This window comes from Enoplosus armatus, chromosome 7 (assembly GCF_043641665.1).
Source record: "Enoplosus armatus isolate fEnoArm2 chromosome 7, fEnoArm2.hap1, whole genome shotgun sequence".
NCBI lineage: Eukaryota > Metazoa > Chordata > Actinopteri > Centrarchiformes > Enoplosidae > Enoplosus > Enoplosus armatus.
Genome location: NC_092186.1, coordinates 10,156,627 through 10,173,541, shown reverse-complemented (window position 1 = coordinate 10,173,541; position 16,915 = coordinate 10,156,627). Strand labels below are relative to the sequence as shown.

The window sequence follows — 16,915 nt, the reverse complement described above, 5'->3', positions numbered from 1 at the left end:
TATGCCATCATATGAGGTATGTGTTATACTGCACTTAGGGTCCACCATATGACTGTAAGTAATCACCAAACTTCATTCGTTTATGACACAACATTTTTATGACAAAATATTCATATAATCAGGATTTTTTATTTTAACAAGGATTCACATGGCTACTGTTATGTGAAAGAGTTGCTTGTAGTGATGAACCCATAAATAAATATCATCCGTTTCCCTCAGCTCTACAGAGTTTTAACAGTTTAGCAGTTGTTGCAGGTTTAAGACCAAACAAAGATGCATCAAAGGCAAACACCAGCCACCGGAGAAACATGAGTTTTCTTTACACAAGCAGAAGTTCAAAGGATTTCTCTAAGGTGGCAAATCATATTTCTTCAGAGAGGCTGTTGGAGAGTTTTGAAGGTCTGAAAGCAAGAGCACTGTCACTTTCATTCTTAGAGATTTAGACTTAGACAGTCTGTTAGAAAGATCTGAAATGAAACACTTGAGAGCCATGAGGGGATTAACTAGAACATTGTGATCAACCATAACTCAGCTCAATACAAACCAGAACACCAGCATCAGCAGCAATGAAAAGATCATCAGAGTTTTTTTCCTGACAGAAGTGGAAATTAAATTTGTTGTTGAGAACTACAGGTTCCAAATAAGGTGTTTACATCTACTGTACATGCAATGTTGTTTTGTACTGAGGCAAAAATAGAGAGCTAGGAGTGAGGTGGAGGTGTTATGAACCTGCAGGGCATGTCTGTTCCCTGTTCTCCCTCTCTGCATCTAATCCCCTGCCAGTTTCTCCCTCAGCGGGGGTACCGGGCAGGTTCAGCTGTCAAATGAAGGACATGCAGAGGGCCCACCAAGAGGTCTGAATGCCATTTTGTCAATTCTGTCAGTGACTATGGTGATTGTATTTTATTCTGTTCTATGCTACAATGAAGCTCAAAAACATTTTTTTTAAAAACCCTCAGAATACTGGCCCCCAACGTCCATGTGCTGGAGTGAGGGCCCTGCTCCTGCACTGCAACAGGGATGTCTGCAGTTTTGTGTGCCTTCTCCAGAGGCACACAAAAACATCTCAAATAGTGAGGTAGATGAACACTTTGGTGTTCAGGGGTGATGCTGAAGATGAAAACTTAGCAGGGTAATTTCAAAAATGTTCAGCACTGGTCCCTTCCTGCTCAGACCTTTTATGGCTAGTTTGTAGCATTGCCAATATAAGGCAAGATGAGAGAACTCCCAGGCAAAGCCAGGGGAGGACAAAAGAAGAAGATGCTTCTGCTGCTGCTGCTGAAAACTCTGCAAGGCTTTCTTTGAACTCGCTTCACATAAACTGCTCACTCTTTTCCTACCTAATCATCCTGTGAGAGTGTGTGTCTGTGTGTGTGTGTGTGTGTGTGTGTGTGTGTCTATCTGCCATATGCGAATGTGTGATCCAGCTCTCCTGAGTCATTTTTCTTTCTACTGGGCAAACTATGGAGACTGTTTCATAAGAAAAAGGCAGGTGGGTCAACTGAAAGGCAATTAGATACAGAACACACGAAGCACATAAACAGTGAAGAGCATATTAATGAGAGTACAGCCTCAAACACACACTGCCACAGTCTCCCAGCGTCTCCCACCCTCATGCTTGGCCATAAGCCTTCACACCAAGCAATGTTTTGTTTCTGACACAACTGCATCCCCCCGCACAAGAGCACCTGCACGCGTACACACACACACACACACACACACGCAATGTGCAGGCTGTGTATAATTGATGAGCACAGCAGTAGGGGGAACCATGAGAGGGACCAGAGAGCCATGGCATTGAAACTGGCATTCGGCCGACCTTTCGCAGCTACGCTGGCATGTGTGTATGCATGCATGCATATGTGTGCGTGGGCGCATGTGTGGGTGTGTTTACAATGCTTGGGTGGCAGGTGGCAGGTGGCGGGGAGAAATGTGTGAGAAGTGCAAAGAAACCCAGGCTGATGGTAGAGATGATGAAGAGAGTATTCTTCAGAGACGCTTTGAATAAAAACAATGATGATGATGAGAGAGTTGAAAGTAAGGCTGACGAGCTCCAGTGAGTTGCCTCTAATGAGAGCAGAGCTGCCGGGCGTTCCAATAAACCTGGACTGAACTCCAGCTTGAGAAGACGAGACTGATGTGAGTCAATCACGCAAACATGAAACTCTTTTGCAGCCAAGCACCGTTTTACACAAACAATTAGCCAGCCCCTGTGGCATGGTGTAGTGTTATTGACACACAATCTCCTTTGCGCATGTAACTGCCTCGCGACTTACAGACATGCATATTAAGTTCCGACTGCTGCTCAAACCTTCGCCCTTGGCGTCATCCCTCACTGACAGAGAAGTTTGTCTGTTAAAGGTCCATGTGTGCAGCTGTAACCTCAGGCTACCAACGGCTTTTGCACTGACGGGCTTAGCTGTAGGCCTAATGTATGCACATGTGGCATTTCCCATACATTAGGAACAGAATGTCACACAAGCTGTGTAGCCCGGGGAGCCTGGCAGGGTGTCGCATTTGAGACGTAATGGATTTCTGCTTGCATGTGTGTGTGTGTGTGTGTGTGTGTGTGTGTGTGTGTGTGTGAGTGTGCGTGTCCGTGTCAATCTTCAGTCAATCTTCTAAAATTATGAGGAGGCGAAAGAGCAACAGCAGCAGGAGGAGAAGGAGGTGCAGATGTGTGAGCTGCACGCTGCAGAGGTGTGATGTGGAGGAGGAGCCGTCATGCAAAGCTTCCTTCTGTCACTGCTGCCTACACAAACACCTTCATCAGTTCAGTTTTACTCCACCAGCTTGTATCAGTAAAAGCCAACCAGCTGCTATTAGAGTTGGGCCATTAGTTTTTGTTCATAGACTTTCATACATGTCACCACAGCGTAATACAATCATCTGCAGAGACTTCAAACTTGAATGAATTAGGAGATCCACCACAGCGAACATTATTTTACTGCTGTCAAAGTAAGTTATTATATCGTCTATACACTTCGTTATGCAGCAATCTTTTCGTACCTTAATTGCAGGTTACATAATATGAATTAAATAGGCTAGATGTAACACAGCCCCATCAAGAAAACCTTTATCTCCTGCCAACAGTCACTACTGGTCAAGGCAATTATGCACAGTCTAAAGTTACTGACCCTTTCAGTGACATCAAGAACAGCAGTATTCTTAATATTCTCATGAAAAACTAGATCATTACTAAATCTTCTGAACGCTGGCTAATCTCATTACCACAACCTTGAGTGTGCCATGGAGAGAAATTTAATTGAAAGTGGAACTTTATTTAACTGTTACTCCTTCAAAAACTACCTCTTTTCTCCCCCTTCCTGTGCAACATTAGGTAGAATAGGATAGCACTTGCATATAAAAGCTCCCAGACCACAAGGAAACCTGGACACACGACTCCCAAATGACAGTGTGTGGATAAATCATCATCAAAGTGCAAAGATAATTCTGCCTTTATCCACCAGCTGTATGACACTAAAGACCAAGTGTGGCGATAGATAACAGACCTGGTTTGTTTAAGGTTTGTTGTGTTTATTAACACAAGCATGCCAGTTGAAATAAAACAGAAAAATGAGTCAACATCAAAGCATCCTTCATTTGGAACAGCTGATGAACCCAGCTGGACTGTTACAATTTCTGCCAAATTTGTGCCAATCCCCCCGGCAAGGCAAACGCAACAAGAGACAGAACAGAAGCCAGAGAGATTTAGCTTGAACATTTAAATGGTCAAAACAAAGGTAAACAGTTGAAGACGCATCAATGAGCAACAGAGACCACATTTATACATACAATGGCTACTGATTCAGGTGCATGATAAAGAATAAATCTACAGGCTTGCAAATCAGTGTAGGAGTGGGTGGAAATCCATGCATTAATGCATTAATGTCTGTCCATGATTATGTATGAACATTATGTACGTGTGTGTGTGTTAGTGTTATGTGTGAACTTCACAGAGATTAGTGAGTGACTGACTGCTAAAGGATGTAGCCATGATGAGGAGACACACCCAGAGGCTAAAGTTAAAGCTGCCGTATCAAAGCTTTTGACGTCAGGGTCATTTCGGAGACATTTCTTTATACGTCTCCAGGTCTGCACTCAGTTAAGCTGATCCAGATGTGTAGGAGGAACAATGATGATTTCCTGCGCTAGACATCGACATTGAGTTTGGGCTCTGTGGGTTTTGCACTGACAATCCACTCTCCTATGAGAATTAGGACAGTTGGTGTTTACATTGTGGGGAACTTGTTGTCTCGTTGCAGTGGCTGAAACAAGGGCCTGATTTTACTGAATCAGCAGGAGTAATTAGCCTTTGCCGCCCTGTTGGTAAGTATGATTACTGACTTGGTGACTGGTGGTCATTCTGAGTTTGCATCACATCCTGATGGTAGTGTTTTCAGGTTTCCCTTTGTACATTTTGTTCACCCTGTTGCCTAGTGTGCTCCTCCATCATAACTGGGATGAGGGACTGACAGCGCATGCTTGTGGCACTGCGGGTGGTCCTTCAGATTTAGGTTAGAATGGCCATTTGCTTTTAAGTGTATAAATAAGAAAAATCTCGGTGCATCCAAATCCTAATATTCGTATAAAAGTAGTGGATGGAAACATGCATTAATTCACATTTTCTTTTGCAGATTTTCTGAAAATGTGTTTATTCATTTTGCACTAAATTCGGATGAATGTGTAACCTCTGTTTTTCCTGTTCTGTCACATTCTCGTTCCTCTTGTTCCTTCCTGCTTATATATTTTTGTAAAGCACCACAATAATGGTTTCTTGTCTGTGTTATATAAAAAGCCTCCTGAGAAATTATCTCCAGTTTTGACAATTTTAGTGCCACCCACTCTGTTTGTCTCTTACAACTATGGCAGACCTTTGGGCTTTATATTTACTAATTACACTGAGCTGACAGAAATAAAAAAAAAAAAAGAAATTCATGTGCCTCCCCCTAGATTTGTGGAAATAAATCAAGAAAAAAGAAGCAAGGAAAAAATAGACATAGATAGATGTGAGCTCAGAAAATCCAATAGCTCCTGTCCATCTTTCAGTGCTTCTGCTGCTGTGTTTCTCTCATTTTCTCTTCCTCCCCCTCCTCTTCTCTCGAGGGATTTGATTGGCTTCCTCTCTGTAAACTTTTAGTTGATTGTCTGTTGATTCCACTGTCTGGCTCTCCAGGTTGCTGTCTTTCTCACTGCATGCCTCTCTCAGCATCACCATTAACCCGCTGGCTCATAGGCCACCGGGGAGTCTGTCCATCAAAGCATCCAGGAGGCAAGAATTCCCCTGCACCTGATTGTCTCATCGGAAAAAGACTGGAAAAATAGATCATAGCATAGATCGCCGGGGCTGAGAGGCATTGTTAGTTGTTAGGCAAAGAAGAACACAAAATGCTTAAAATATCTATGTTTTCATGTGAATAGAAGAATTCAATTATATGGTCTTCCAAACAATATCATTCTAGTGCTTGTGCTTTAAAAAACATGTTTTGAGAGCCAACTTTAATTTCTATTTATATAATCCATCAAACAACAACAGACAGCTATATAAAAGACAAGACAAGTCATTTACATAATCAGAATTCAGCGACAGTGTTCCTCCGATGGGATACAAAACAGAACCACAATCAGGACTCAGCGGAGCGAGACAGTGAACCCAATTACTGAAATCTGGGAAAGCCTTTCTGGCCGCAAGCAGTGGCACACACTCTCAAAATGCTCACTAACACACACATGAAGACATGCGCAGTCGAAGACACAATACCTGACAAACACAGAATGTTCCTCTCTTAAATTCACATGGACACAAATTCACATGGACACAACTGCATTTATAGAAAGAAAAATACATCCATTGAGAATTTTTATAACAAGTCGGCTTCATGCTTTCACAGTCAGTCTCCTCAGTCGCTCCCTCTCTTTCTGCCAATTCAATTTTATTTTCAATCATGCACTACCGGAACAGAAAGAATATTGAGAGTACAATTTTATCACAAAACACACTCACACACACACACACACACATACATACACAAAAATGCAGCAGCTTGTGATGACAATCTGTTGAATAAACCAACAGATTTAACTTTGGTGCTGCATCCCCACAAAGGTCTTTAACAAAGAGACCACCTGTGCGTGTCTCAGTCAGCCAGGCTACGTCTCTCGCTGGGGTGTAGCTGGTGTTGGTTTCTATGGCAACTGGCACAAAACTGATGTGAGGGACAAACGGTAATAGCTGACAAAAAAAGTGAGTGCTAAGACACCATCCCCCTCTGGATCTTATTATCAGTTTACGGGTCCTCACCCACTCTCTCCACCCCGCCCCTCCCCCCCACCCCTCCTCACCTCTCCTCTCCTTTTCTCCCCACATTGATTTTCCAGTTGAGACGACATAAGGGGAGGGTTGCTAGTGGGCATTCTGTCACCATGAGAACCCTTTTCCCTTTCTACTCACATTCCTCAGAATAGCTCTGACCCCTGTCAGCAAGTCGCCCACAGGGTTCAGAGGAAAAACCGCCAAAGGGGATGAAATTAAACTGAAGAGTGTCGTGGTAAAAGGAGATGCAGTATCAGCCATTTGAGAAAAATTAGTCTACTGTTGAAGAGTGGATTGCACTGCATTAAAATGATTAGTGGAGTAATAGTAAGAACCATGGTGAAGAAAAGGCAATCAGACTCCACTGGACATGGGGTGAAAAGGGTGACTTTTTTTTTTTTTTAAATCATCTCAAGCTGCTGCTGAAATTACATTGAGAGGAGGTATGGACATGCTTCAAGAATCTCAGCTTCCTTTTGGAGATGTTCCAGGCATGACCGAGTGGGAGGGGACCTCAGAGCCGGCCCCCGTACACACTGGAAGGATCTCCCAGGATGTTGTTGTGTAAAATAACATTAGGGCCTTTTGCCAGCATGACTCCTCTGTGTTTCATATCACTCCAGAGACACTGAAGCAATAAGAAATTCTGAAATTTCACAGCCAACAGATGTCTGGAAGTCAGGTACATTGTGTGTGATGGCGCAGTAAAGCAGAATTTGGACCCAAAAGCACGACTCACAGACTCAGTAGATGGAATAAAAACAACATGGCTTGGGCGGCTCGGTAGATGACTGGTACAACCTGCAAGGCAAGGCAAGGGTGATGTGACCGATGGGGCAAGCCGAGGGACAGATTCTTGTCTGGGGGAGTCTAGCATTTCATTGTATATATTTTTTTAGTTTGCAAACCACACATTGCCTCACTTCTACTCAGACTGGTCAGACTTTACATTCACTGTACAGACTATTTAGAGCAACCTTTTTTTTACTGCACCCCCACGACAGACAGGCTGAATCCAGCCCTGGCAAACGTCACCACTAGTGAGCTAAACAACCCTAACAAGACAATGTGTACTGCCTGCTGACCACTACTGGCTGTGTGAGCCATTACAATTCTATCTAATAGACCACACTTATTGTGGGTTTGACAATGTTGTTTTGTGAGTTTTTCTTTTTTTCTTTTTAAATGTTACACATTTCAGTAGGAATAGATTATTGAAGATGATGCTTGTTTCTTTTTTTTTTCATTACAATGGAAATGTACTGTTTTCTCTTCTTTATCTAAATCTGGTTAAACTAGCCTACAGGTCATGTTTTTCATGAATATTCAGAGTGGATATAACATCTATATATTTTGGAGGGGTTCTTGCTGCAAATGAAATGATTTTGTCAAAACTAAGTAGGGGTAAAAGAAGCAATCAAATAACAGTCTGTACTACATTTTTTTGCTTTGATATACAGAATTTTACAACTTTTCAGCTGTGTTCCACATTTCTTCGCTGTTTACCTTCTTCTCCACTACACAAGCTAGCAACGCTACCAAAAAGTAGCTCACTGACACCTTCAGCTGTTTCCGTCGGCCATGAAACCCTCGCCTTGCAGGTCATAGCGGTCTATCAAGAGTCTCCCAGGCAGGTATATTTACTAGAAGGGTCATTGGGGAATGAGGAGCAGGTGCATGAGTGTGTGGGGGGATCAGGTGACTGGAACAGGTGGGGCACACAGAGAGACACTGCCAGCATGACAGAATCTGGAATGACAGGTAAATTAGTGACCGCCAGACAAAATAAACTGGAGCTAAAATTTCTCAAAAGTAAGAGCTTGCTGATGCCATGACACTGTGTGGCAAACATTAGCACACAGATGGAGAAAGATGGAGAAAAGTCTCTTGAACTCTTATATAAAGTCTACTCATGACCTATTTCAAGGACTTGAGGAAAGAAATAATCGCTGGGGAAATATCAGATTATTTAAGCTGCCTGACAGACACCACCGCGGGAACCTCAGAATAAATGAATCTTCAAGCTGCATAAGTCTGTCCGATTGACTCTTCTGTCCGTACTCTCGTGACAAGATTTGATGGATTATTCCGGTGTGCTAAAGCCACTCAAAAACAAATGCCCGGGCACATGTGTACACAGTTCAGTCAGGGTTTGAGAACAAAGCCAATACGCAATTATAATAATCAATTCCTCACATGATCCCACACTTGAAATCAATAATGCAAAACAAGACTTTAGCTCATGCTGTCGATGTAGGACACTAATGACTTTTTCAGAGGCATGACAATAAAGATTATTTTCTCTTGAGTTACACAATAAATCAGCCAGTTGTTCGAGATATTGTTCTTTTTTGTCTGAATGTCTGGAGAGTTTAGAGAAACAACAGTCGAGCCAGTTCAAGTGTTTTTTGTTGAAATCGGACCCTTATCGTTGTAATGGAGGCAGAAGAGCAAGGAGCGACAATGCCTATTTTTTTAAAAACCCCTGCTACCTAAACTATCTGCACGTGCACATACACAGAAGGGGATACACACTCCCATAATCCCTCCCTCTTTTCATCGCTCTCACTCAGGCCTGTCAGCTTTCTAGGTAAACAAAATATCCAACAAATGCTCACCTCGATGACAATGCATCCTGTTTACACACATCAAAGTCTGTATAAATATCATCGAGGCAACAAACACACACATTCATCCCACACATGCACAAAAGCTCACACATTTACACAGGCTGTAGGGGTATATATCTAGAGCAGTCATAATATATGTGATGCAATGTGGAATGACTGTATGCAGAGGGCTGCTTATTTTTATAGTTATGACCATCGCTTCTATTGTTCATCGTGACATTTCATTCACTAATTTCATTGCTGAGATCTTGGGTGCAAACCACATCAACGGCAGGAAACGCAAGCAGCGAGATGATCAGGGAGGTTGACAATGGTTCAGCCATACCAACGAAACCAAACAATATCATTTCACAATAAATATCATAAAAAGATCACACTTAAGTAGCGTAATAGTTTAATAAACGGCAGTGAATTGAGGCACTGTGAGGAGCTGTCAAATTAAATAATGGTCTCTCTCTAATAATAGCCTGGTGCTCTGTTTCACTAAGTCAAATGAAAGCCCCTGTTATTAGCAGACGTTTTGAGTACTTAAATTAAATCAACTTCCACGTGGAGTACAACAGGCCAGTCACACACCGTAGACACAATTCTACATAAAGTGAGGATCAGAGACGCTTAATTTTGTCATTTTGATGATATCTTTTTTGTGTGGACACAGGTGAAGGTTGTGTACGAGATCATTTGGTGCTCGGTTAACACACCAAACCGAGCACATGTTAAGCTATAGAGAGCAATGGGTTTTCTATCAGTGTTGCTACCTAGCTCAGGGTGAAACACACAAAACATCATTGAAGAATCATAGCAGTGTTTGTTCTTATTGTAGCCCTAAACCACCATGTAAATTTTTACATTTACAAATAGCTTTTCCTGCCTTTCAGACAGCCATTGGTTACCTTTTCTTTCAGCACTCTGTACGTAGGTGTGTGTTTTTGATGAGAATTTAGCAGTGAGGGGCCTGGAGGCATTTAAATGAAAGGCTCTGAACAGGTGCTACGCTTGAACACATTCAGCTGCCACCAAAGAGACACCACTGCTCACCTCAGACCCGTCAAATCAATCTTCCTCACATTAATGCATAAACACGCACAAGCCCTCACAAGCAACCTTTACATTAACATTTTTAATATGTTATATTGTGGGGTTTGGTGACTCAAGTGCATAATTCTTTCTGTCTCAATTGCAGTTTGTTCTTAAAGGTGATAGTAAAGAAAGAACATATGAGCAGTCATTGTAACCACCTCCAGTTTTTGTGAGTGTGCATGAAATGGGAGTCGTAGCCTGATGACAGAGTCCAGTGTTTCAGAGGGAGAGATGAGGGGAGGAGAGAGGCTCCAACAGTGAAGATGAGGGTTAAGGAGTACAGGGAACTTTTCTTTGAAGGTCAATCTTTCAAGGACAAGACGTACTGAGCTGCCTCTTAACTACCCATTTCTCACACTTACTTCTCTGGCTCTGTCGTCGTAGGTGGTGTCTCCCTCTCTCTCTCGCTCTCTCTCTCATTCACCCTAATGTATGTACATGCACACACACACACACACACACACACACACACACACACACACACTGAAGGACAACTCACCCCTCAGCTCTCCTCAATCCAACTAAGTTTTGAGATTTCTCTTCTCCGAGTCTGTCATTGTAAATGGGGGCACCTTGGGGATAATATTGTCTTCCCTCCTGTGTCCTCTAATGTCCACTGAAATCCCTTGAATGATTCACAATGTGGACATAATGAGGAGGACACAATCTTGGCTCAGACTTCCTCAAATGGCTCTCTTGTGATCTTCATTAACAAAGGCTGCTGCCTGGAGACTCATTTAAACCTGAATCAGCAGGGTTTTCTGCTTTGAGGTGGTCAGGCAAATGAATACAAGAGCTGTCAAACCTCAGGTGAAAGAGAGCTCAACCTCCCCGGAGAACTGGTGAATGCCATTGAAAGCCACACCAGCAGCACACTCTACTCCACGACCTTTCTCCAGACTGAAATATGTCAACAACTATTCATGAAATTTTGTACAGATGTGCATGGCTCCCAGAGGATGAAGCTTACTGATTTTGGTGATTTCCTGACTTTTCTTTTAGGATGACGACGAGGTTAACATTTTTGATTTTGAGTAAAATGTCTCGACTATTGGATGGATTGCCATGAAATTTGATCCAGACATTCATGGTCCCCCTCCGGATGAATTATTATAATTTAATTTAACTTTTTATCTAGCTCCATCATCAGGTCACATTTTTAATTTGTCCAATAATTTGGGTTATGACCAAATACCTGCAGAACTAATGACATTCCCATCAGCCTCCACCAGCTGTAATTTGTGTTTTGTGCTAATTAGCAAATGTTTGGCTAACATGCTAAACTAAGATGGTGAACATGCAAACATCATGCATGCTAATGTTAGCATTTAGCTCAAAGCATCACTATGCCAACCTACAGCCTCACAGAGCCACTAGCATGGCTGTAGACTGTTAGCCTTGTTTTAGCCACACTAGCAGTGTGGCTCTAGAGAAGACAAATATCTTCAGCTGTAGTTTGTGCTTAGTGCTAATTTGCGAACGTTAGCATGCTAACACGCTAAATTAGGAAGGTGAACATGTCAAACATTATATCTGCTAAACATCAACATGTTGTCACGCGGTGAATGTTGACATTAGCATTTAGCTTCCCAGAGCAGCTAGCATACCTGAAGACTCACCTGAAGAGCCTTGTTATTACTGGAGAATTGTGGCTGCTGTAAACCATAAAGATGCCATAATATAGCTCTTACCTCAAGCTAGGTACTCACAGTATCTAAATCATTTTATGTGAATGCACTTAGAGCTGTCCGATTACTTCTTTAATTCTGTTAGCTCACACTTGACAGCTATACAATGCTACTTATGAAGCAAAGACCAGAAATAGCCGACTTCCTGTAGATCCTATATTCACTTGAAAACCAACCATCAGTCCTCATCCTGCTTTGCCTCCCCTTGAACTCACTCACCCCCACATGATCCTCTTTCAAACATGACAAATGGAGAACTCTTACAGCTAATTTGGCTTTAATGGAGGAGGAAAATCATGGCCAAACACTGCACTGGTAGAAAATCATCTCTCTCCTCCATTCACCCTCTCTGCATCTCCACCTCTCTGCCCCAATTATTAGATTTGGCCTATAAATAAATGCCTGAGCTGTCACAGGCAAATGGAGCTGCCAACATGGGAATTGGTGGTAGGGAGCTGAAAGGAGGGAGGCAAGCCAAAGGAATAACAATAAGCCCAATATGCATCGTTGCCAAGGCAGGAGAAGGCAAAGCAGGTAAAAATCAGACAGCTTGACACACTGGCAGCTGCTCAGACAGACAGGTAGGCAGACCAGCAAATGGAAAAATATCTCAGACCAGTCCAACATTTCTCTGTACGACTGGTCTCAGGTCTCAGGTGTGGTGGGGAAAAAGGGAAAGGTGGACCAAAGGGACAGAGAAGGAGCAGGGGGAAGTGTGTCTAATTACACTCCACAGAGCATCGCAGAAATAATCAAGTTTAAATGCTTTGATAAAAAAAAGAGATATTGTGCAGGCAGATGTTGCACTATTTGTTGAGTCCCTCCTGAAAAAAGTTTGTACTAAGATATTTTTAGTTCTCTCCTGCTGTGTGGAGGACATTATTTGCTGTTATTTGACAATAAAGACTAAAACTAGTGATGTTGACAAGAAGGAGCACTGACCTTTTCGAAATAGAGGAAGAATAACTTTGTTTGTCCAAATAATTCATAGATACAAGCCCAGAATTTGCCCTCTGCATTTTACCCATCTGAACTTTCAGGAGCAATAGGCAGAAACCAGGGACTGTGCCAGATCCAAAGCCGAGTCATCACCTGCTCAGAACCACCGCCAACATTTACAGGTTATCCACCGCCTCAGGCATTTCATCAGCACGCATGAAGCACCTCAGCAATACCTGCGCTTTAATGAAGGGCTACTTCAACTTGCTAAACTTGTGGTGAAATTAATTTTCATTCCAGGCGTGGATTAAGTTTACATTTTTGAGAATTAGTGATACATATCCTATGTTGCATTATGTGTGTGTGTGTGTGTGTGTGTGTGTGTGTGTGTGTGTGTGTGTGTGTGTGCGGTTGGTTTAATCTGTTATCCTGTAAAAACAGCAGCTTATGAGACGAGTCGTGCTTGGAATGAATTTTGATCTTTCTGCAGTCACAACCATTATCACACTGAAACAGCAGGATTGTCACATATGGAGAATTTCATGCATTAACTTAATAGGTTTCAGCCTCTGGAAAATACATTACTTACAATTTATACATAATCATATCAGATCATGGAACAGCTTTATCACAAGGGTGTCTCCAAGCTAATGTTATCTAATAGCTAATATTATCTCCTGCGGATGCATGTGTTTTACATAAATCATAGAGCTTACAGTTCTAGACAGTAATCATCCATCTAATTTTTCTTTGTTCACAATATCCCCACCAAGTTTTTGCTTAAACAGGTTGCTGTAACAGCTGCTTGTCACCTATTAACTTCATTGGCAACAACAACAGACAAATATCTATATATCATTTTAGAATAATTATGAACCACAGGTTAATTTAAAAAGTTAATAAATTAAAAGCATGAACAACAAACAAGTTCACACACAGTATGCTTATACGCCTGCACATACATGGACCCTGATGATGACAGTGGCTGTATAATCAGTTACACCTGCAGTAGTAGTTTAATTGACTGCCTTAATTGACTGCCAGCCAGCCAGCCCCAATCAAGCTGCAGAGATCAGAGAGTCTGAGGACTGGGGGCGAAGCCTCTCGGGTGATAGTTTATCTGCCAGCCTGAGCTGCTCAGATGTCGACACACACGGAGAAGAATGTAAATGCAGCCAGCGCAAAGGAGCCTAATTACATATGTCATCGAGAAGCATAAAAAAATCCTAGAATTAATATGTAGGGGCGTGCACTGAATGAGGTGGCAATAACATGGAGACAGTGAGTAAACTGGGGGTCTGGAGGTTGGAGCAGTTAAATCAATGACGAGTCACGGAAGAGATATAGTATTGTGTGTGAAGGTGTCTTTTGGCACCATATGTACACCCATATTGTGAAATCAATCACAGGCTTACAGAAGGATTTATGTAGATAAATAATCAACAGAAAAGGAATAAACCATTTATCTGGGCTATATTAAGCGCATCATCCTATTTGAAGTGCACTGAAGGAAGAAAGGCAACAGTGATGTTTCCTCCTGAGTGACAACACACCCAATTTACAGTAGATTAACCAGAGACAAAGACAGCGAGGCCGCAATTCGTTCAGGCATTCACACCCTAATCTTGTCACCACACTTTAGAATTCAACCCCTTTCCTTGTCTTTGGGTTTGTGACAACATGGTCAACATGTCTGTGTGTGTGCAAGGCTTCATACCCTTATAGTGTTGCACAGGCATTTGGTCAAGTGCTGCATAGAAATTAAAGCCTATATGGGAGATACACAAAATACTGTAGTTAAAGGAGTACTGATTTAAGCTTTGTACTCGTATAACACTGTTGGACATGCATTCTTCTTCCTTGACAAAACCTAGGCACCTACATTACCCACAATGCAGCTTGATTTCCGCAGCTCCCGCTGGAGCCACAAAAGGCTTTATACAACTTTGCTGTAGTACTCCCCAACATCTGTAAACAGACTTGACGTGAGATTTAACCGCGACAGCCAAATTTAAATCTAGCTTTTAGCTATTCATGATGAATGTGCTTTTTCATGAAACAAGTTTTCATGGATATAAAACACAATAGCATGGGTCATTTGGTTTTACCACATAAACAAATTCTAATTCTGTGATTAAAAACCTCATTTACAGAGCCTGCTCTGCCTTAAATTAGCCACCTACTAGTATGAAGCTGTTAAAAACCTTGTTCTTAATCCCTGAAACAAAAAGCTAAATGGCCTGTAGATTGGTTTTTGTTGTCTGTGCAGTTTTAAATCTTAATCAATATGTGCATGTGCAGTGTTTGTATGTGTGTGTGGACTTGTATTACTCATGTTGTGGGGCTATAAATCTGTTTGCACAGTCACATTTGTGGGGCCTCGCCTTCCTTTTGGGGACAAAATGCAAGTCCCCATAATGTAAATCATTAGATTTTAGGGACAAGGTTAAGATTAGGTTTGATGGAAATGAATGTAAGTCAATGTAATGCCCTCTAAAGTGATGGAAACACAAGTGTGCGTGTGTGCGTGTGTGTGCGTGCGTGCGTGCGTGCGCGCGTGTGTGTGTGTGTGTGTGTGTGTAAAAGGTTGAGAAAACTGCTTACCTGTATTTTACTATACAAATGCCAGGAAACACCACACATACATGCCAAGCACATTATAAGCATCTCTGTCTCTCTCTTTGTTACTCAAATTCTTCTTCTTTCCATCATTCTGAAAGTAAAAGTGGTGCTACAGAGTAAGAGGGGCACGAACACACCTCACTGACCTTTGGGTGCATAACAAACTGATTACATGTCTCATCCACAAAGACTGTGAATGATAAGTAATTCAATTTAAGGCTTCAGTGGAGTGGAAAAGAGCAACAAATTAAATTATTACATTTGAATTCAAGTCTGGCCAAGCAGAGTGAGAGTATCTTGGGGTGGAGCAAGGTATTTCTGCTGGGCATCATCATCATTACCATTATCATCATCACTATCATCTGTACTGGTATTCATGTGGCATTTGGCGAGCAAGTCAATTTAAATAATTGATATCTCTTATTATTCCCTCCCCTCTGTTTTCCTTGCTCTGATTCAAACAGACTGCGAGATGAATGTACACTCATGAGAGGACTTCTCTCTCGCCTCCTACAAGAAGATCTGGATGTTCCTGTTTCTCTGTCTCTCCTCTCTAATTGTGCCCGCCACTGTCCATCTCTCTCTCGCACTGTGCTTTGATTTGAGAGCAGTCCTGTGAATTGGTGTGACTGTACAGAATGGAAGAGCAGCACCGAAAACAGTTTGAAACAGGAAGAAGAAGAAGAAGAAGAAGAAGAAGAGCAATAGAATAGAATAGAAGTGAGAGACACAGAGAGCAACAGATATGAGCAGGTGCCTACCTGAGGTATCGCAGTGGTTCTATGGTTTCAGCCTCTGCTGAGCTGTGGTTCATCTTCTCCATCTGTTTTCACCCAGCACGACTCGGCAAATATGAGGAAGGATGAGCTGCGCCGCTCCAAAGAAAACACTTCCGTTCCCTCTCTCTGACTCTGATTCAATAAACCCACTGTCTACCTCTTTGCCTGGGAATAGACTGAGAATCTAAATGGGCTTCTTCCCTCTGTATCTCTCTTTATGGCTGTTGATTGGTCCAGACGATGGAAGGTAATTACTGGCTGCTACACACACACAGACACTCTGAATCTTGCCTCTGTATCTCTGCCTCTCCTCTCTTGTCTCTTTCCCACTGTGGACCCAGCTCATTCTCTAATAAAACCAGCTGGTTCTGTGTATCAGCTGCGCTCACCGGAAAAGCCAGCCAATTAAGAATCAGGAGGCATGGTGCTCGCCGGCTGATTGGCTCAGGCTGCCGCGATCATAGCTGTTCAGTCATCCAGGGTGCAACCCCCCACCCCCACACACACACACACACGTTCACGCATAGTCCTGGGTGGCAAAAGGATCCCTTGATGTAGAATCTAGAGCAAGCATGAGAGTGAGGAAACGTTTGACTGATCACTGAATCACAAACAATAACACCTTACATATGAAGGTGGGAGGTAAATGAAGCCCAGTACAAAACTGAGATAATAACACTATAGTACCTGAGTGGGTACATAGCAGCAATTTGTAGCTCCAGCACAAATAGGTGGGTAATATGAAGAGAACCATAACGACCCCAAAAGGACTTTGATGCATGCAGACTGATCATATGGATTTAGGGCAAACATGAGAGGAGAAAAACACTCTCTATCATTAAAATGTAAATATACTGTATGACA

The 16,915-nt window shown here is 42.3% G+C and overlaps 1 protein-coding gene across 1 annotated transcript in view; it reads right to left on the bottom strand.

The window, feature by feature from the left end:
• The window catches only part of yjefn3 (YjeF N-terminal domain containing 3), a 38,202-nt gene extending 22,107 nt beyond the window's left edge, over window positions 1–16,095 (bottom strand). Inside the window, exon 1 of the mRNA XM_070909378.1 lies at window positions 16,034–16,095. Coding sequence (XP_070765479.1) covers window positions 16,034–16,095 — 62 coding nt within the window. The remainder of the gene's footprint in view (window positions 1–16,033) is intronic.
• Between the last annotated feature and the right edge of the window lie 820 nt (window positions 16,096–16,915).